Source organism: Tuber melanosporum (genome assembly GCF_000151645.1).
Source record: "Tuber melanosporum whole genome shotgun sequence assembly, scaffold_108, strain Mel28".
In the NCBI taxonomy this organism is placed as follows: Eukaryota; Fungi; Ascomycota; class Pezizomycetes; order Pezizales; family Tuberaceae; genus Tuber; species Tuber melanosporum.
Window position 1 is genome coordinate 211,751 of NW_003298764.1, and position 21,420 is coordinate 233,170.

Below are 21,420 nucleotides of genomic sequence, written 5' to 3' on the forward strand. Positions count from 1 at the left end.
TGGTAAATTTGTTTGAGGTTGATTTCGGTGATCAACGACCCCAGTTTTTTTGTGAGAAGTGCAAAACCGTGACCTCATTCCTAGCCTGTGTATAAACCCAGGACAACACCATGTACGAGTACTCGAGTATATTGTTTTGATCATGGGTCAAGCAGCGGCCATCGTTGCGTAGATTTTGGGACGATCCTTGTGAATGCTGGTGATGTTATCTCGTCATGCTAGTTCTCAGCTTCTACCGTATGTGATATCACGGCATGTTTGTTCTGATGAAAATTGTAGCCTGCACAGTTTCATACTGGGTGTACGGAAAGTCTTCACGAAAACGCTTCACCATGGAAAGTCGCTATTTGCCCCATGTTGAGTATTATGGGTAAGCAACTCGAGAAATGTTCTGTATTGTAGAGACCGGTCTTGGGACTCAAACAAGGGCCTTATTTATGTGGTCATATTCGACAATTATCTGCGTCGGCGCAGCATGGCACCCAGCCAGAAATCCCCCCCGCCCATCCCCTGGAGGTACCGGTTCAACTAGTCCAAAACCTTCTATCGGCTTGTCGACCGCAGATACCGGTACTCGAGTACTCGTACTGTACCGTACTCGAGTAGAGGGGCCTTGTTTAGGCTGGAAATGAGTACCATATTGAGCGTGGTCAACACGCGACCGACCCACCAGGCTACGATTAAACAACCTGTGGCAACTACTCGAGCACAGTCGAGCAGTGCCGAGCGCAGCCTCTGTTAACCGACCAGGGCATAAGGGGCAGATCCTTGCCCTTACCGTGAAGGTCCTGGAATGTCCCCAGAAGAGCAGTAAAGCATCCTGTGGAGAATATGAGTAATGGCTTCCTGCAGGAATTCGAATTTCTGACATTATGATCGCTGTCGCCCTTCTATGTTACTCGTACCATAGGGGGAATATCCGACCCCTCAACTAACGTACTTGTATCCCTTCATATTCATCATCCCCACGCTTTCTTCGCGGTACGAGTACGTTGCCATCTGTCGGTAGCCTTGTCAGGTTTTGTTTTTCCTTTTGGGGATGGCGGTTCTTTCTCCTCGTTTTCCCTGTTTTCTTTTTCGCGATCTATAATTTGCTTTTTCGGCGGTTGTGTGCATGCGATGGCTCGCTGCTTGGGCCCTGGCTGCCGTGGGATGAAAGACGGGGTTAAGAAGTGGCTCGTCTAACCCCATAACTCATAACCCTTGCAGTGCGAGTGGTGTCCCCGATCCGCTACCGAATTCGTTGCACACATAGAGGGGAACGGGGAATAAAGAAAGATTGTGAGAATTAATAATTATGATACTGTAGCTGCGTACTGTATATTTAGGTCTTCCAAAGGCGCTATCCTTCAGCCCTATCCCTTTAACGGCAACAACGACGCTGTGCCATGATACGTAGCAACGCCTAGCCTTGAGGAGCGCAGTTACCCGAGTACTTGTATACCGTAGTAAAGTATGATAGGCCAAATTTTATAAAATGCGATACTTGGAGGAAAAGACCACTGTTTCTGTTACCGAATTGCTCAGCCCAAGGGCGAAGAAAACCCTCAGTGGCGCAAGTACCGTTAAAATTCTAATTGTGATAGGAAGGCTTTGAAGGCGTTAGGTCGGGGGCATCTGCCAAGGCGGGGGCTGTCGCTCATTCGGAATGGCCGGGGCAAGTTCTCAATCAGGCACGGGGCTGATGAACACATCCTCGAGTAAAGTGATTTGTATGGTAATGGTTTGTCAGTAGGAAGCGAAAAGGTTAGCCTTGCATTATCCCCATCCGCACCACGAACAAGGTCTGAGGGCACGCCATCAGCGACAACTCAAGTGCTGGTATTTTATGTATGGGTAATTATCAAAGGAACCTCATTCCCGGCCATTTGACACGGCACATATCGGCAACATCTGCCATTCCTTGGATTCTCCCCGGGAGTGCTGTACAGGCACCAATGGCGATCTTGCGCATGATATGAGTACCGGTAGATCCCTAATGGTTATGATATCTTGATGGGAAAAACCTTGAAGCGGCTTTGTGTACTCGTACTGTACTGTGCAGGTAGGCCAACGGCACGGTGCCTGAGATGGGTAGCCTGGTTTTCCAGGAATGACTCAGATCAAGTCTTCAGGATTTAGAGGCGCGGGTGCTCGGGGAGAATGGGAGGCAGCTATCCGAGGCGAAGCTGCCCTCAAGCACTGTACTCGAGTACGAGTGCTTGTAGAAATACCGCTTATCGGAGCCCTGGGAATAGATAACGCCAAGATACCGGCGTGTCAGATGCCGGGCTTCAAATCTCCACGCCCGAGTCCATAGCGTGGGCTGGCCCGTGCGCATTTAGACTCAGAGTCTTACTATGGTAGCGAACCCTGGCGGGCGCCCTGGCGTTTTGTGGATTTAGTGTTACCAGTTCACTGTGTGAACAAAAATCAACTTCATCATTATGTCATTGGGGAAACGTTTATTCGACCCAAGAAACAGAGCTAGGCTACCATTTTTGTTCAATTGCCCGGACGGTCGTCGAGTGCGGTATTGCGGGCAGTGCTGTGGAACGGAGGTCTGGAATTTAGGCATTCTCAATTAAGTTTGGGCAATAGCCCTGCTAGATGACTGAATGAAGTGTAAGTTGGTGAATTTTCGGGAAGAAGGTATGGGCCTGCCGGAATGAGTGGAGGAGGGGGGAAGGGGACTGGACTTTCTTCTAGTTGTTTGTCGGTTGTGACGAGTATTATGTGGTACGATAGGCACTGTACCCGATGAAAAGCTATATGACCCCGTCACCAGAATTCGGCTGTGTGCTACCCAATTCCCGGTGTTGCCTTTGCTTAGGAAAGGTCGAGATGCCATACCGAGCTATCCACAGTACCCCAATCTCGCCGGGTTAATAAACTAAACCGGGGACTGGATTTTACCGACCGCGCTAGATACCATGGTATTATGGCTTATTGCAAATTTGCCTGCTGAGTGATTTGTCCATCTACAAGCAGGTCTGGGTTGGGCTCCTGGTCTTCGGGGCCAATACTCGTACCTGCCTCGAGTAGGGTTGGGAGCCGATGCTTATCCGACGGGCCAATCCAACGAGGCCAGAATCAGGCCAAACGTAGCCATTCTAGAGGTGAAATAAAATGAAAGTGAAATATCCGCATGCAGGACTGAGAGTGCTCTCCTATGGGGAGAGGGCGTCAGAGAAGCCTTACACCCCTTTAGACACCAATACAGACTTGGGAGCCGTGGGGAATATGCAGACACCGAACGGCGAATCGGTGTTGGCTGGTGAATTCCCAGTTTTCAGGTCCAGAAGATCGGAAACCATAACTAGATAATTTATGGCTTTCTATGATAACGGCAGTGGATGGTTCCTGGAAGCTGTAATGTTGGCTGGTTTTTCCGTCTCTCTTTCTCCCTTTCCTTTTTTTCGTTCATTTTTTCCTATCGTATTATCATTTTTTTTATGCGACCCAATTGCTGAGTTCCCTTCCATACAGAAAGGAAGAAGAAATAGGCCCAGGGGGACATCACGGCATCCAGAGTCCGAAAAGAGGTGAACAGAAGGTAGGAGTTTGAGCTGGTGTCTATACTTCGCTGGAAACGGGTTTTCCATTGGAACTTCCTACCCACTAGCAGACGAAAGGTGGGAACTTGCGGACTAAAGGCACGAAAACTGAAACTGCGGCCGCCAGTGCTCCACTAGTCCCTGAATGGCTGATGGTATCATAGTTCATGGCACAGATAAAGGACATGACTCGAGCCCAGTGCCGTGCCACCAGTTCGCAAGGGGTCAGGTACAACGCAAATCCGATGCATCAGATTCCCATCTATAGTACTTGTAAAAATATCCTCTTAGAGATAACCTTGAAGGTTAGGTGGCCTGAAGCATCATTGGCCCCCATTTGAGCCGATGCAATAGCTTTTGAAGTGTGTGGTCACCCACTTTTGGTGCCTGTTGAGGTTAGGAGAAATCGTTGCTAAGGGTGAGGTTCCTGAAGGTCCTAAAAAAATGTATATATTGGAAATATCCCTTTTCCTGACACTAACCCTCTATTCACATCCTCAGACACAACTCATCATCGAAAAACAGAGATAGGATAAAAAATTCGCGAAAACCCCCCATTTTGAGACTTGGGTCGCCAACGTGTTCTTTTGGGCAACTAATTATTGCCTCGACTACCGGCAAGTTCCTAGAATCCCTTGTTCCCTCGCTGTCAAGCTGATCTCGCTTGCCCGCAGGCGATACATATCAAGCACCCGGTGAGCCCTTCTGTCTGGCTCTTCCACTGCAGAGCCCGCCCTGCACACGCTTTCTCCCCCTCCACCTGCAGACGTCGATCTGCGCAAGCACTATTCCTATTCGTCCCTGATTCACAAGGACGGGGAACCGCAGTCCTGACTACTTGCTGGCGTATCCATATATCATCCATCGCATTGACACCTCTGGGAAAGACTGCAGACATTGCCTTTATTCTTCTATGAAGGTTGAAAGCTTGACGGGGTCTTTTTTTTTCTATATTATATAATATATATATATATTATTATTTTTTTCACGATTCTGTAAAAAGGTACGGGAACGGTACCTTTTTTAGCCAAACGGATCTTGGCACCTGCTACTACTGGCTCCCACGATCCAGGCGGGTCTCAGTTGCGACCACGAAGTGCAGGGATACTGCGGCCCCAAAGCGAGACTCTTCTCAGTCTGCTTTCTCTACGAGTACTTTTTTGGTGAAGGGTACGAGGGAAGCGCCAATTCCTCCAAAAAGGAAAAAGAAAAAACCCGAGAGAAAGACTCCCCTTTGGGAGACAAAAATAGGAAGAAAGGAATAGAGAAACTAGGAGGGCGAGAAGGGAGTTGACGACACACTTGATCTCAACAAGTGATTTCTCTTCTCATCGATTCTCGCTCGATATTTCTTCCCCCCGGGGGGTAGAATCCTGACAGAACCGTTCTGCCCTTGATATTTCGAGCGAGCCGCCGAGGGGCCAGCAACTGGTGCCTGTGATCGCCGGATCCTTTATCGTCAATCAGCCTCCACCCCGCTAATACTACCCACCACTCTCTACCGTACGACCACCACCCTCTTCTCCTCTACCACCACCCATATAGTACCGTAATATCGCCCCCCCCCCTACATACACGCCGACATACTGCTCACACCCACACCCACACCCACACACCCACACACCCTCAAAACCTATCCACTTACCTGATCCATTAGGAGGCAACCAACCCTTCTCTCTGAGGAGGGAAACTGGCCCTGTTGCTTCTTCTGTTTCCCTTCTTCTTCCTCTCGCTCTAACAATACCTTGCCGACAGTCTGATATTATTGTCCCTTCCTTGTTCCGATTCTCCCCCTCCTCCTCCTTCCTCCCCTCACCTACCGGTATTACGGTACCTACTGCTTCTTCTTCCACCTCTCTTTCGCCGGGTAGCTTGCCCGCTCACTCTTGTTTTCCTTTCTTCATCCCTTCACCTCCTTCCTTTAAACTGGCCACCCGGACCGCTGTTGCTTCCGTGTACCCCATCCACGCTGCTTCTCATCCATCCTCCACTCCGGCGACAAACCCTGCACATCATCCTTCACCCACCCTTCCCCCAATCCACATTTTTTTTGCTCGCACCATTCCTTTCAGGGTGGTCAACCACAGCACATAGGTTAACTTGCTTGCCCCGACCTTGCCCGTCTTTCTCGGTCGGATTTTTCTCTTCGGCGCCTTTCGCTTTCCTCTTATTCTTCTGCTCTTTAGGGGTCCCAGCTTTCCTTACTTTGCTGTAATTCGCTTCTCATGCTCTTTTAACGAACACCTTACGGCCGAGCATTGCGTACATATATACCCCCACCCACCAGGAACAACTCCCCATTAGTCCGGGTCAACATCAAGTAGCCCTGCCCAGTTCTGCACGCTACTTACCCCTCCCACTGCAATCACCGACGATCAGGAACGAGGGCTTCCACTTCCCCAACCTCCTCACTCTTCTTTCAAACCACGGTTCGGGCGTGTTTGAGTGTTCCACCAACTGTGCTGGGGTTTGATTGCTACATTGGAGCTGGCACCCTAACCTTTGGCGCCGGATAAGCGTCGTATCTAGTCATCGCTTGTCTAGAACCACTGTCCTCCCCCACATCGTTGGTTTTATATATAGCCTCCACCATACCGCAACTATAGACTCTCCGGTTCGGTTGCAGGCCATACTTTCTACCACCGGGGGCGGCTCTTCATTCGTTTTAGTTGGCTCGAGCTGCGTTGCTTCGGCTACCCATTTTTAAGACACTTTCGTCCTTAAGGTTCCAACAATGCCCAGCGACGACCAACTGGGACCTCCGTCTTTTCAGGCGGTTAACAAAATGAGTTCTAGATCAAAAGGTTCTTTGGGCGTAAACGGTGTTTCTTCTTCGCGGCCACCGACATCTAGTATCGTGTTTCTCCCCAACAGCCCCGCGCCGGTGCAAAATGTCCCCAACACCGGCTTTCAGTTGCCATCGAATACTAGTGCCGCCACCTCTTCCGAAAATGCGCAAGCCGAGAGTGGCAGGTCATCGCCTAGGTCCTCTGAAGGGCGGTCGGATGGAGAAGCTCCCCGTTCCCCCACGAAGAATAAGAAGAAAAAGGGTCAGAAGTTCTTTTGCAAAGGGTATGGGACCTGCAATCTATCTTTCACCCGGAGCGAGCATCTGGCACGACATATCAGGTACGTAGAGGGCCCACCCTTATCTTGCACGATCCCCCATACGGAGACATTTATATGATTGCGGTATATTTATTGGGTGATTGCACAGAAAACATACGGGAGAGAGGCCTTTCAATTGCCACTGCGGTCGTGCCTTCTCCCGTCTCGACAATCTCCGGCAGCACTCTTCGACGGTTCATGCAGACGAACCGATACCAGATGATTCGCTGGCAGCTGTAAGCAGCCGCTATCAGCGGCACCAGAGGACCGAGCGTACCCGGCAAACCGCCCGCACAGCAAACCGCTCTAAGCCCCGCTCAAATTCGGGCCCCAAACCTCCTACTTCAGGACCCGGATTGTCAGGGCATTCACAACCACAAACCCCACCGCAGCCTTCACAACCTTTGGGGGCCACGCAGGCTCCAGGGGCCTTTACAGATACCCCGGCAAAATATCAATCAGGTTTACAAGATTCGTGGGGGGGAGTTACAGGGCCCAGAAACTATGGCGGGGTCTCACAGGTTCCACAGACCCCACATAACCCTTCACCACATCCAGTGGAGATGCACCAGAGGCACGAGGCACGTCAGAGGAATCGACCCGAGCCAATAATGTTGCCAGATCTCACATCTCCATTTGAAAATTATCGAAACAATACGCCTCCTGAATCGCCCGCTTCCGTACTCGGTTCGCGTGAGAATTCGTTTTATCAGGGCCGGCGAGCGTCGTTTACCCAACCACTTGCGTCAAACATGACAACCCCTACATCGGCGACGTTTACAGGTGCAAATGAAAGCCCGATTGGGAGCCCCATCTTCCCGTCTCTGAACTCGGCAAGTTCTTCCGTAATAAACTCCCCTGCATCGGCTTTCCCTTCGACATCTTCGTGGGGGTCAGGGACACGGCACCCTGGCCGGAGACTTTCTGTTCCTGGCTCTGGATTACACAGCGATAGGATGCTCCCAATGCCGGGCCCAGCTCTTAGGTATCGTTCCACGGCTGCCCCTGCCCCTGCCCCTGGCACTGCCGCTTCCTTACGAGCTCGCAGCGGGATGGCCATGTCCCCCGAAGAGGAAGAAGAGAAGATTAAACGTCGGAGGACGTGGCACGAGTCTGGCCCAGAGGCCTCAGCTGCTCGAGAATTGTTCTCTCCGTCCAACACATCACACGGTGATCGTTCACTGCTAGGTATCGGAGGGCAGAGTGCATCTCAATCTCATACTCAACTTCCTGCGATATCAAGTCTTCTCAATTTAAATGATACTTCTCCATCACTACGACACACTCCGCCTCCAAGGAGGGCACCGGTGGAGCCAGAGCCAACCCACGATCTTAGCATAAGGATGGCTTCATTGGGTGGGGGTTTAAGAACGATGTCGAGTAGGACGCTGAGAGGACATTCTAGGTCTCAAAGTGACGACTTCATGTCGGGCAACTCCCGGCACGAGCGGAGGTGGGGAATGCATTCTTCTACTGATGCACCTAGTGTACGCTGGTCCGGTGACACGAGGGATAACATTAGCCAGTCATGGAATAGCCCCGGTAGCAGACGGGAGCCGAATGGCCACCTGCCAGGAATTTTAAGTTCACCACGGCACCCGGAGCCACTGAGGCAGGCATTCGTTTATCCAAGTAGTGGGAGCGGGGTGCAAAGTGGGTGGGGGCGTAAACGCTGCCATAGGGATTCAGTTGGGAGTGGAGAAGATACGAGCGGAAGCGAAGGAGTTGTTACGCCATCAACGAATGAGGAATTGCATCCTGGGATTGTCGGAGAAGGAACTGCGGAGGTTGACGAGCCACACATTGTAAGTCCTTCTCTTTTTTTTTCTTTTCCCCCTACCCCTTTGGATCTCTGTTCTGACGAAGGTTTAGAGCCACCACAAGCCGATGCCTATTGCTCTGGCTCCCGGTAATCCAACGGGGAGCGCGCATCCCGATACCCCTGTCCGGGACTCTGGATCCTTTAGGCTCGATGTGCTAGTTTCTGCAGCGGCAACAATGGTAGCCGCGGATATCGCCGGGGCAGAACGCCAACGGTCCCGGCCTTAGTGGGGGACAGTAATTCCATTGTATCTCTTCTGGTCCTTTCGGGTCCCCATACTCACTCGGGAATTGGCTTTTCGAACTGTGAATGTCACTATCTTTCTCCCCCTCACCTCGAGCTATGAATGAGTCACGTTTTGAACTGGTCCCGGACAAGCGATTGATTTCTGTTCCTTGTATTATTTGTTTTCACGCCTTGGGTTTTTTTTACGCAGCCATTTGATTTGATTCATCCACCTTTTTTCCATCCATTATTGGCGGCTCTGATCTGAACGACTTTACGAATCTGCATGCATCCATCACGATATCGACAGCTAGTTTCTTTTCTTTCTTTCTCTTTTCTCTTTTCTCTTTTCTTTTGGTTATTGCGGAAGCGATTCGCTTCTTTTGACTTCTTCTCTTGTGTTTTAACATATTTCTTATGACTATATGGTCATTTGAATGTCTCGGGGGATTCGCAATATCTTATCTTCTGGCATCGGCTCTCTAGGGGTTCTTTTCTCCTTTTTCCTTTACTAGGGACGGTTTTTCCTTTTTTTGGGAGGGTCTGTTTTGAGTTATCGGCTGGTTTGGTTTGGCACTTTGAATTTGGTCTTTTTCGCACTCTTGTTTGCTTCCACAGTGGATTCATTCATCTGCCCCTTTTTACCTTTTTCCCATTTTCCCATTTCGTTGTTTATACTTTACCTCCTCCCCATTCCCCTCTATCAAATCTGGGTGGCTTCCGCCCCCCCTCCCCCCATATCTTTCATCGGGGGTTCCTCCATGTTTCCTATGGGCGGTAGGCTCCTTCTGCGCGATCTCTTTCTTGTCTTTTTTCTCTCTTTTCCAATATTTCTTTGAGCTTTGTTCTGCGCGCACGCATTGCTTTTACCCGGGTGGCTAACTGTCGTTCTGCGTTTATTCTGTTTCGTGCTTTCAGATTACTACCCTTCTACTTATCTAGGGTTCTTTTCCTTTTCCTTTCTTTTTTCCTTTGAGGGGTAGATTATACATATATTTGAATATATTCTGCTGGTCCTATGCTGCTGGGTGTGTGGGGGGGTAGCAGACATAGGTTATCACTCGGCTCGGCTATGCAATATATGTTGGTTGATGTGAGAATGGGGATGGGTTCCAGAGTACCATGTAGACGTGCCCTACTAATCCCGTGCAACCAAAATCCGTAGAATCTATCCGGCACAGTGGGCGATCCGGGAAAATGGGCCAAGTTTTGGTTTTTAAAGAAATCCAGAACTCGCAGAGATTCATGCGGGACAGTGGGGTATCCGGGTTATTGAGATCTGGGATAAGCGGGGTGTGCGACTGTATTGGAGAATTACTAGCACTCTATCTGCCCAACAGGAACATGGACCACAGCAGCATACGCTCACTACGGTACTCGCAAGTATGATACAATTTTACACCTGATGAGAAACCCATAACCCCTTCACGGATACCGTATCTGTCTGTCTGTCTCAAGTCCCCCCAACCCCACCTACTCCAGCAATCCCTCCAAACACCCATCATGATACCAAGCGAAGCAGACGACACCCTACGCACAAAACTCCCCTCCCCTCCCCCAGACTGAAACTCCGAAACCCATACATACACCCACCCACCCGTGCGTTCGTCGGATACCGAACCGGCGGCCACGCATGGGGGGAGGTGACATCTTGAATAGATTTTTTTTTTTTTTTGGAGGGGGGGGAGTGCGTGATATGGAATCTTGTTGATGGACTGGTTTTCCGGTTGTTGCTGGGGTGGTTACTTTCGAGTTTGGGGTGTGAGTGAGTGAGGCGGTGGATTGGTGGGGGGGTACTTGTAGATGGGGTGCGTGCATCCGAGTGATGTGCCGGGAGTTGCTGTGCCTGGCCGTTCCGCCGTGCCCGGTGATCCCGTACATTCTGTTATGGGGAACTTGCATTGACATTCTGCGCGGAAGTAAGCGACTCTGGACCTCGAAATCGAGTGAGAATAATTTGGTTGCGTTCACCCAAGGACTTGTATGGTGCGGTGCTGTGCCAACCCCGTTGTCGATTCTTGGAAGCATTATGATACTAATAATACAGGTGTATCACTTCAAACCGGGGCTCAAACCGCTCCTGTGTAGCCAATCACTCACCTCCTCTCTCTCTCCCCCTCCAACCAAAAGCAGGACAAAAGAGAAATAGAAGAAAAAACCCAGTGTATCTCTCCGCGCTAATGTCCCAGACGTCACAAACCCTTCTTCTCAACCGTACTACTCACAAACGGACTTTCCGCCCCCTTGATAGCACTTTTGACGTTCAACCTATCGATCTTATCGAGATCTAACTTCATAAATTCATGTTTATTCTTCCACACCACCTGTGTCTCGGCGAATCCCTTGCTGGCACTAGGTGGTGGAGGGGGGTCGGTAATCTATTGTACCCATTGTGTCAGCTCCCATTTCATACGAAACTAGAAAGGAGGGGGGAGGGGTTGTGCCTTAGTGATAAGATAGGCAGTGCTTGCCTCCACAATGCCATAAATCAACACGCCCAACCAAGGTATCTTGAGCAAGAGGTAAAACCCCACGCCGAATCCGAACAGCAATCCCTCTCTTTCCCGGAACCACCTCCTCTTTTGCTCCTTGTCAAACTTAATTCTGCAAAAGTACGGCTCGAGTAATTCTCTCATAAGGCCCCTGCTGGCAAAATATCCCTGCAAGAAAACAATCATCCACCTCCGAGGTAGCAGCAGCCCCACACCGAAAACTGCGGCTGCAGGAACCGGCCCAACTGCCTTGTTAAACGAGTAGAACGATGCCGCAGGCAACACGAACCGCCCCACAACCGGTAGGAACGAAGCGAAATAAACTGCGATCGAAATGCCCGCCCGACGAGCATACTTGATCAAAAACGGTCTAACAGCCTCAGCCACCCCGAAGACGCCCGCGGCCCTAGCACTCCTGGAGTACAGCCTGAGATTCGGGTAGTACAACGCCCTAAGCCCCTCCGGGTTCTCATCCGCGTGCTTCATGAGATACGTCTTGTCCACCCATTCAAGACTCTGCATGAACATATCGTCGAGGGTGGGAACCAGGTATCTCATCGCACTCATCAGAAACACTGGGACCTGCAGGACGCTCTTCTCCAGGAATTCGAGACCGGATATGATGTCGTCGTCCCAGGTCACGGCGGATAGGTCCGTAAACAGCCCGATGAAGCCGAGGAGCACCCTCATCCCGAAGATGGGTGCTGAGACTAGCAGGCGCAGGGCTGCGCCTATTACCACGGCGAGGAACGCTTGTCGGTAGTGTGTCATTTCGAAGAGGGAGGGGTTTTGTAGGGCGCGGTAGGCGCCTACAACGGTGAGCTGCGCGCCGCGGATGACAGCGTTCGGGTCGAAATTGGACATTTTCGGTGGTGGTGATGGGTAGAGGGAGAAAGGGAGGGTTTTGTTGCCTCGTTTGTGAGGGTAGGACGGGGACGAATGGGGTACGTCATCTTTTCACGTGAGGATCTACTGCATACGGGAGTGGGTTTGTTCTATCTGATCTAATCTGATCAGATAGAAGGCGATTGGGCGATCATTGATCTGTTGTCAAGATATCATACTATCATAATCGCTTTTAGAATGGGATAAGGTACCGGTAATATATTGAAGTCAGCATGACATTTGGATAGCTCTCTCTCATACTGGGCCTCATCTAATGGTGGACCCACAAGTATGACCCTTACCCAAGAAGAGTATTATACGGCCCCAGTTCCCAGCCTCTCTTATAGTTTCTACGTTCCCCCGATACTGTTATCATGGTACCCAGTGGTCCTCACTATTCTCTACTATTTACAGCTCCCATATCCCCTACCTCTAGGTATCGACTAAGTCACTACCATATTGAACCGCCCCCCTCCCGCCACAACTGTACGGTGTGCCCGCGAACCGAGTTTGTGTCCTTTGGCGAAAGACATTCAAAATTTGATGCATGATATGTTAATGGCCATAGGGCTTGGCGTGGATTAATCAATAGATTAATACCTGATCCTTCGGAAAGAGCTAAACTCTGCCAGATTCACAACCTATTCTGTAAATCCTCTAGCCATCTTCTTCGCCCTTTGATCCCTCCGATTATGATTTGCTTTACTCCCCTTATTAGCCTCCTTCTTCGCCCTCCCCTGTTGCATCTCCTTCCCATTGGCAGGACCCGTAACGTCCCCGCTACTACCACTACCCCTCCCTCTACCTACACCACCACCACCTCTCCCCCCTCTCGCACCCCTCCCCCCCCCTCCCCTCCCCCGTGCATCACCACCAGCCCTCCAGGAGTTCTTGGCAATAACGTTCTGCAAAACACCCCTATCGGTAAACTTCCTTTCCATAGCCCGCAGACGATTCGGGTCCCGCTCAAGCATAACCTTCCACCCCTCAATCGCCTCATCCGTCATGCTCGTCCGGTCTTTAAGATCCTTCCTAGCCTTCCCGCGCCTAGTTTCTGAGTCTCGATTGAACACTTCCGGCGAAGAATTATACGCGTCCCAAAGCACGTTCTCCGCACTATCGCCTTCCCGATCGCCAGAGTAGCCGTCGCCGGGTGGTGCGGATGTGTCTACAGTTCCACCAATGTCGGCTAGGTCGTAAGTATCGTCGCGCTCGTCATCATCAGGGTCGAAGGCTTCAAGCGCGGCGTAGATGGCGCTCTTGGGGACCTCGGGGGCGTCGAGGAGTTTGTCTGCGGTTAGTTTGTTGGTTTTGTTGCCTTGGTGGAGACGGGTGGTTGCAGAGGGGGTTAGGAGGTCTAATTCGTCGTTGTCGAATATGTTGCGGCGGACCGGGAGAGCGGGGAATTCTGAATCTGCTGGTTCGGAAGGGGGAGTAGCGTATGCCGATGGTGGCTCCGGGGCTTCTGGTGGGATGCTTCAAGTTTGTCAGCAACCAGCGTAGATATGAGATGGAAAGGGATATGTTACAATTCCTCCCCCTGATCCGCCAAATTCAAATCACCAGGCAAATTCCCTTCTAGCACTGCTGCGGTAACCCTCTCCACGTCCCCATCCATCTGTAGCAAACACCTCCTCACGAAGCCTGTCCCAAGGTGGGGTAATATATCGCGAACACTCTCAACCTTTGTCGTAAGGCTGCTCTCCTCCTCTCTACTTAAACCCTCTAAATCCAGCACCTCCCTCCCCTTCCCCTTATCCTTCTTCCTTACCGGTCCAAAGCTCCTGACCTCCTCAAGCACCCCAGAAATCCTCCCCTCCTCCGGAACCCCATCAACCTCCCTCTCCAGGATCCTAACGACCGGGGTCTCCCAAATCAGCTTCCTCACAAACTCCCCAGTCTTCCCATCCCTCTTCCCCTCGGCAACAAGCTTGTACAGCACATCCCCCAGAAACCCCCAATTCTGCCTCGACGCGACAGCAACCAGCGCAGTCGCCAGCGCCGCCACCTCCCCGCGGGCAATAGCGCCCTCCATCCACTCATCCCCAGCCAGCAAACTCTCGGAAACTCTAGGCAGGAATCTAACCACCGAGACCGCATCCTCGAGTCCGCACTTTAACACATCTTTCTCGAAGAGTCCCCATACTTCTTCCTTATCTAGTAACTCGCGGATGACACGGTTCTTGCCGAACTCCCTGGAGAGCTCCGTTAGGAAGGTTGCCGTGACGAGCTGGCCGGGGACGTGCTTTGGTGAGGCGGTAGTGTAGATCCTATGCAGTATCTGCACAACCTTCCGTCTCAACGGCGGGTTCTGTGTTGTCGGTGCCTGGTTCGAAGCATAGGTCGTCAGAAATTCTATGAGGTGTGTATCTTTCAGCGAGTTCTGAAAGGCGGGAGTTGGGAGGAGTAAGTGGTGGGTTAGCGCCGTTACGCAGGAGTCCTGGTACTTTGCCCATTTGTCTGGAGGAATTAAGGATTGGATTTCCGGAGGTGGGTATGGGACGATGGGAATTTCGAGCATTTTTTTCTCTCTTGTACAAGATCCTCCCCTTCTCCCTCTCTCTCTTTTCGACTTGCTTAGCGGGTGAATTGGTCGGTTGGTTGAGGGTGGGTGGTTGTCGATCGGGTGTTTGTCGATTGAGTGTTTGCGGAGACTGGTTGGCGGGGCTCATGAGGTGAGCCTTAACTTAAACCCGCAAAACGACGAACACCGCAAAAAACTACACGAGAAATTATTGAAACTACTTGTAACGTGGGCATATTGGGGTAGGAGACAAGAGGATAGGTTTCAAGTGTCTTGCACTGTACCTATATACACCACCGATTTAGCCCAGTGGTAGGATAACCCAGTAAACTGCCCTACACAATACTCAAGGATAAAATATTATCATAGAATGCAAGGGGCCTTTGGTTGAGAGCTAAGTAGGATGATGACATTTAACTGTCAAAGTCTAGCTATTGAAACCACATCACACTATCACCGTCCCTTCACTAACTTATACTAAGTAAACCCCCCACGATGAAAGTAAAGACAGACAAAAAAAATCGTCCCACCCCCATCCACATAGACCCTATGGTAGTAAGAGTAGAAAAGAGAAGAGAAAAAAACCAGAAGAGAAAGAAAAGAAAAGAAAAAACAGAAATCAAGGCCCTCTCCTATTCCCCTTTTTCTTTTTTTCTTACGAAATTCAAACTTCCACACCAAGCCTCCTACGGAGCTCACGCTCAGTCTCATCCTCACCGGATCTCTCGCGCTCCCTAGCGGCCGCTGCCGCAGCAATCATGATCGCCTCACCGGCAGTCTTTTCAAGGTCTTGTTGGACTCCATGCTCAATCCCCTGACCAATTAGCTCTGGGTCAACAAGTGCCATGTCCTCCGCTGCGCGGTTAGGATCGTACTCTCCGTCGGCGATACTCATGCTTGCGACCGGAGCAACGTTCTGGATCATGGGTTGTTGCTCGTAAGTGTAGTTGGATGCGTCGAATTGGTCTGGGATATGGGGGGTTGCAGAAGATTGGGAAAGTTGGTCCTCAGCCATGGATTGTGGACCGTCAGCGGCAGCGGGTGTACCGTTGACCTCTGGAAGGTATCGTTGGCCCTTGACATCTTCGGAAAGGTCTTCAAGGTCCTTGAGGACCTTATTGACAATTTCAGATAGAGGAAGGCGTTGATGCGGAACTGTTTGACGCAACTTTTTATATGCGCGTTCAAGCTCCTTTGCAGACCTAGACTAAGTTAGGGTTTGATCAACAAGCCTCACACGTTGTAGAACATACCAAATCTTATCATTGAGGGCGATATTTTCCCACGGGATTGTCTTCTCTGTTGTAGCGCCCGAATCCCGGATCCTTGTAAGGTCAGTAAGGTCGCTGCGAAAATATCTTGGAAATGGTAAGAACATACTGTTTCAACAACCAAATATGATCCCCAACGAGCATATCCTCAACAAAAGCCTTTGCCTTTTTCTTCCAAGTGCCAGGACTTTTGACAACAGCAACACCCCCAGATCTCGCCTTCTGCTGTTTCATCTTGTTCCACTTATACCGACACTGGATACGACTACGTTTATTGTCCATCAAATCACTAATAACCGTCCAATTAATCTCACTCTCACCATCATAGTCTATCGTATTCGCCTCAAGGTCAAAGGGATCAGTGATGCCCCTACGCGTACGGATCCCGGTCAAGACCTTGGTGATGACTTTCTTCAATTCCGATTCCTCGGATTCATCCCAACGATCTTTCCCACGGTCTTTGCCGCACTTGCCATAGTTCCTCCAGCGATCACGACAGTCTTCGCCCATTCGGCCCATAGCATCACCGACAGCCTTCCAAGCACTTCCCTTTTCCTTCACGAGCGTCGCGAGGTGCTCATCTTCGCTCTCAGTCCACTTTGCGCGGGAACTGAAAACATGGTATTGGCGGCGGACGTGCTTGTAAATACTAGCTCTAGAGCGTTGTGGGAGGACGGAGCAGACCCCTTCCCAGAAGTCATCTTTGCGGCGTTCATTGGCCCAGACTCTCCGACATAAGTCTGCATGAGCAAGACCGTTATCTTCCGCGTATCTAGCGAGATGAACGTCAATCGCCTGTTTCTCTTCAACTGAAAACGTGCCCCCAGCACTTCCTCCAGAAGGGGTAGCAGTAGCTGTCGTAGAGATGGGTCCGGGAGTTGAAGGAGTTGCTTGAATTGGGAGTTGTTGAAGTGGAGCCGAGGATGAGGGTTGGACCAGGCTCGCCGCTTCTGAATTGACAATTCCCTCGGAGGCTTTTTTCTTATGAGACTTTTTCTTCTTCTCGGGACCGTCATCAAGTTTCCCTGTTGGCAACCTCCTCTTACGCTTCTTTGGCTCTTCGGCTCCGTCCCTCAACATATCGGGAGGTATGCTAACGGCGGCCGCAGCCGCCGCAGTAGCCTCGTCGAATTCCATCAACGCCGGATCAACAAGCCTATTAGCATCCTCGATTGGATCCGTCCGCTTATTTTTCTTCTTCTCATAGACCGCTCTTCCCTTCTTTCTCGGAGAGGTATGAAAGGCTGAAGAACTAAGTACGTCGTCCGCGTCTAGTGGCGGCGGGGAAGAAACAGCGGTGTAACCTAGTTCAGTCTCCATCATCAAGAGGTCGTCGTCGTCTTCGTGTAGAGCAGCTCCGGCGGAAGCGGAAGCTGGCGTAATTTTGGACATGTGTGCTGCAAGGTGTTGGGATATAATCCTTTGAGAGTCGGGAAGGTCATCCCCTCCTCCTGCAACAGTCATGTCTCCAAGGGCTCCTTCCTCTCCCAGGGCATCCTCATCTCTAACCACCTCTTCCGACTTCTTATCCCTCTTCTTCTTCGCCTTCTTCCTCTTCTTCTTTTTCTTTCCCTCGCCATCGGCTGCCGCGACACCCTTATTCAGGGCTAGGAGCGCCTGGGCAGATTCTTCCTCCATGCTTGTTTGCCGAACAAGGCCAGCTCCATCTTCCTCCACTTGTCCATCTTCCCCCTCCTGCTGGACAAATGCGGAGGTAGAATTCCCCATCACAATCTCCTCCTTAAATTCCATATAAAAAGGCTCGGTCGGGTAACGTTTCTTAGGTCGGGTAACTGGTGTGCTAAATTTTTTTTTCTTTTCCTTCGATGATACGGACGAACCGGGTAACCCACGATATTTGGTGGTGGTGAGTGGAATGAGAAAAGTATGGATAGAAGGCGAGAGGAGGGTAATAGGGGGTGAGGACAGCTACCCGGACGCCAAGACAGAGAGAGTAGGCAAAAAAAAAAAAAAGTGGGTTGGGCTGCAGATTCTGTGGGTTTAGGTGCTGAAAGCCTAAGTTAAGGCCACACAGTTCCTAGACCTTGACATTGACCAACACCAATCTTGGCATCAATGCACTCAGAGACCCCAGGAATTGGCACGAACAACCCAAAATTGCTTAGTCACGCACCAACCAAAGGCACGATCGACGAAGAAAAAAAATACTCTGCCGACCAGGTCCATTACGACGCTACTGACACCCACGCGGGGTAGAGAATAGAAGAAGAGAGGAAATAGCATGGCGAGGCATTTCTCGCACTCTCAATGCCCGTTTACTGATAGCTTAATTCAACTTTACTTTATTCACAAGGTCCCTGTACTCTATACATCGTACTCAATGCCGATATGCTCGCTGCCGCGCCTTGATTCCAACAATACGGTGCATGCAGCATGCTCTGCTCCTGCATCGTTACCGCCAAGCTCTTGCAGCCTCCTCAACACAAGGCTTCACAATACCGTATGCACATAAAGACCGCTCGATCAAATGTCATCTCGTCAATCATCAATTAATCTACGACTAAGAAACCAATTATCTGACCAACTCCCGCCAGAAAAATGAAATAAAACAGAAACCCAGTGGTATACACAACGTTGAGGAACCGGCGGGGCGAAGACTACAGCGCCTGAATAGGATGGACTCTCGGCTCCAATAACATCACCCCACTCGCACCAATCTTCTCGTCGAAACCGCCGCCAACAGAATAAATCTGACGGCCCCTTAGCCAAGTTTCGCAGACTTTACCGGTAAGGGTCTTATTCTCGTACGGGGTGACCTTGTTTTTGAAGTGCATATCGGTCGAGGTCACCTACTACAATCAGCATCAATCCACCCCATGTTGACGGATAAATAGGGAAACAAACTGTGAACTTGGCTTCGGGATCAAATACAAGGATATCGGCATCCCATCCGACTTCCAGACAGCCCTTCCGACCGAGGAGACCGACTTGCTTAGCTGTTTTGTAGCTAGTCCACAAACTGATTTCCTCAAGGGAAACACCTCTCTTACACCCTTCAGTCCAGAGAACACTGAGCCCTAGGCCAACGGTAGAGATACCGCCCCAGGCCCGGAAGAAGTCGCCATCTCCGCTATTTTCCTTTAGTGCCTTTAGGCCGGCGGTGCAAGGAGAATGATCACTGACGACCGTCTCGATCAAACCTTCTTTGAGAGCATCCCAGAGGTCGTCACGGTTAGAACCCTCACGGATTGGAGGACAGCACTTATGGCGAGTATCACCATTTTCAATATCTTCTGCCGCGAGTGTGAGATAGTGAAAGCATGTCTCAGCTGAAAGCTTGACACCCGCTTCCTGAGCCGCACGAACAATCGGGATTCCTTCCTTAGCGGAAAGATGGACTATATGAAGCTGTAGTGAAGGCGCAATATCTGCAAGAGAAAGGATTTCCTCGATGGCATAGGTCTCGAACGCTGGAGGGCGGGAGGCAAGGAATGTGCTATAGGCATCTAAAGGCCCAGCAGGTGCAAGAGGAGGATCCCCATGACGGACGTTGTCTCCGACGGACATTGAGAGTGGAGGAAGCATCTCGGCATGGAACATGAGGATCGTTGGAGAGTCCTATAGCAATTAATACGCAGTCTAATAATTGACTCTTCAGCACTAGGACCCACCTTCAGCTTCTCTACGGCCTTGACCAGGCCTTTCATATTAACAGCCGGAAACTCCTCAACCTATTCGCTCGCCATCATTAACCAAATTCCTAAGGACCAAATGAACCAAGAACCAGACCCACCCCACTCTCAATCAAGAAGCACTTGAATCCCCTAACACCCGCCTTAACCAACGGTACAAGGTCCTCCTCATTCCCAGGAATAACCCCACCATAGAACCCAACATCGACCCAACACTGCCCCTCAGCGGCCTTGACCTTGAGGTCAAGATTCTCAACAGTAGTAGTCGGCGGAATGGCATTCAACGGCATATCAACAATAGTGGTGACGCCGCCAAACGCTGCAGCCCTCGTCCCCGTCTCAAATCCCTCCCATTCAGTCCTGCCGGGTTCGTTCAGGTGAACATGCGCGTCCACCAGGCCCGGCATTATCACCTTGGGAGAGTAGTCATGGTATATTGTACCCGGTGGAAACGCTGAGGGGCCAGGGATGGAGCGGATTATGTTTGTGATTTTCCCAGTGGTGGGGGATATGAGTATGCTCGCGAGTGTCTCCACGCCGGGGAGGATGACGCGGGTTGAGCAGAGGACCGTTAGGGGTGCTGCTGCTGGCGGGACTGGAACTATTGAAGTGTCTAGTAGTGGTGCCATTGCATACCTAATACAAACAACGTTCTGCTTTTGTGTAGTCTGTCTAAAAAGGGGCTGTGATAGAGAAAAAAGAAAGAAAGATTAAGTTATAGGTTCGACAATGAACAAAGATCTAGCAAACGAAAGGATGAGAGGGGGGGGGGGGAAAGGAAAGGAGAGCTAGCAGAGAATTTAATATCCTCCGCTTTGGAAAAGAAATAGCCGGCAAACCCTAACGTAGTCAAGCTCTCCCTCCCCCATTGAAGCCATTCGCAGACCACCACAAGCCAACTGATAAGGCACGATATCATACACTATGATAACGGGTGAGATTCGGAGACTTTCCAGCCTCATGCAGCGCCATGTGCCCCCCCCCCTTCCCTCAAACCCACTTTCTCTTTGTCTCTCTCACCTGCCCCCTCTATCTCTCACTCGCACGATCCACAGTATGATAATATTATGATAATATTCGGGCACACTTTCCTTCCCCAGTCCAAAATTCAATTTTGACCACTTCCTCTTCCAAAACGTTCCAAAATCCGGGGAAGAAGAAAAAAACCAAAAAACATAACATAACTAAGTTAGCCTCCGGTATCGTAAAATCCTCTACTCGTAGGGTCCAACCCACAAAAAAAAAAACCGACCCGGCCCCGCATAGTTTACCGCACCGCACGACAACAACAATCGATAAGCCCCCACTATGTTGAGAAAGGCAAAATAAATAAAAAGATAAGGTATGATAGCTTACTCAGCTGTAAGATATAAATAATATAATTGCCCACTGCACATAGCTTATTTCAAGACAGAGGTCACTCTTGTCAAGCGGAACCGACAAAACGTTCCGGCATAGTCCGGGAATGTTCCCTTTTTACCATACTATCAGTTAGCAACGATGCGATACGATGCGCTTCTAGCAAAAGTGATTAGTTAGCGTAGTCAGACGTGTATTGGTACTGCACCGTACTTGCATTTATGCCACGGTCCCCCATCTCTACGAGTAGGATACATAGAGACCTCAAGCACAGAGGCATATGTGCTCCACTCTCTCGGATAAGTTAGCTTTTTTTTTTTTTGCTACAAGCACTGTAGGTGCACGCCGGGTTTGTTCGTCTAGCTAAACCTTTTGTCAGAAATGCTTCCGCGGGATTACCGGTACGGTATCGTACCGTACCCCTTCTGGAAGCGGGTCCGGCAGGTAGACAGATGTTGGTGGAACATTGTTATTCGGTAGTGCCGGTATTTCGCGTCCGTGTGCTATTCCAACTCGACGGGTTCTTGTACACAGCGCGTCTCGGG

At 50.5% G+C, this 21,420-nt stretch overlaps 5 protein-coding genes; 1 reads left to right on the forward strand and 4 right to left on the reverse strand.

Moving 5' to 3' along the window:
- Positions 1-6,270: 6,270 nt before the first annotated feature.
- GSTUM_00000279001 (uncharacterized protein) lies at positions 6,271-9,662 on the forward strand (the record flags this gene model as incomplete). XM_002835450.2 has 2 exons in its annotated part: positions 6,271-6,665; positions 6,754-9,662. The coding sequence occupies 2 exons, from the start codon at positions 6,271-6,273 to the stop codon at positions 8,555-8,557; spliced, it is 2,199 nt and encodes a 732-aa protein (XP_002835496.1). The 3' UTR covers positions 8,558-9,662.
- A 409-nt stretch (positions 9,663-10,071) lies between these two features.
- Positions 10,072-12,047, reverse strand: GSTUM_00000280001 (uncharacterized protein; the record flags this gene model as incomplete). XM_002835451.2 has 2 exons in its annotated part: positions 10,072-11,043; positions 11,110-12,047. 2 exons carry the CDS (start codon positions 12,045-12,047, stop codon positions 10,884-10,886), a joined length of 1,098 nt encoding a protein of 365 aa, XP_002835497.1. The 3' UTR covers positions 10,072-10,883.
- Positions 12,048-12,709: 662 nt separating this feature from the next.
- On the reverse strand, positions 12,710-14,677 carry GSTUM_00000281001 (uncharacterized protein; the record flags this gene model as incomplete). XM_002835452.2 has 2 exons in its annotated part: positions 13,598-14,677; positions 12,710-13,544 (listed from the first exon to the last, which is right to left on the reverse strand). Exons 1-2 carry the CDS (start codon positions 14,587-14,589, stop codon positions 12,710-12,712), a joined length of 1,827 nt encoding a protein of 608 aa, XP_002835498.1. The 5' UTR covers positions 14,590-14,677.
- Positions 14,678-14,973: 296 nt separating this feature from the next.
- GSTUM_00000282001 (uncharacterized protein) lies at positions 14,974-17,661 on the reverse strand. XM_002835453.2 has 3 exons: positions 15,973-17,661; positions 15,846-15,917; positions 14,974-15,794 (listed from the first exon to the last, which is right to left on the reverse strand). The coding sequence occupies exons 1-3, from the start codon at positions 17,325-17,327 to the stop codon at positions 15,257-15,259; spliced, it is 1,965 nt and encodes a 654-aa protein (XP_002835499.1). The 5' UTR covers positions 17,328-17,661; the 3' UTR covers positions 14,974-15,256.
- Positions 17,662-18,481: 820 nt separating this feature from the next.
- Positions 18,482-20,145, reverse strand: GSTUM_00000283001 (uncharacterized protein; the record flags this gene model as incomplete). Its single annotated transcript, XM_002835454.1, has 4 exons — positions 18,482-18,673; positions 18,729-19,442; positions 19,496-19,555; positions 19,618-20,145. The coding sequence occupies 4 exons, from the start codon at positions 20,143-20,145 to the stop codon at positions 18,482-18,484; spliced, it is 1,494 nt and encodes a 497-aa protein (XP_002835500.1).
- Between the last annotated feature and the right edge of the window lie 1,275 nt (positions 20,146-21,420).

Coding starts and splice junctions, on each gene's coding strand:
- GSTUM_00000282001 (XM_002835453.2), bottom strand. CDS start 17,327: ATGACTGTTGCAGGAGGAGGGGATGACCTTCCCGACTCTCAAAGGATT. Junction 15,918..15,972: donor CATATTTGGTTGTTGAAACA/GTATGTTCTTAC, acceptor TGACCTTACAAG/GATCCGGGATTCGGGCGCTA. Junction 15,795..15,845: donor GCCCTCAATGATAAGATTTG/GTATGTTCTACA, acceptor AACTTAGTCTAG/GTCTGCAAAGGAGCTTGAAC.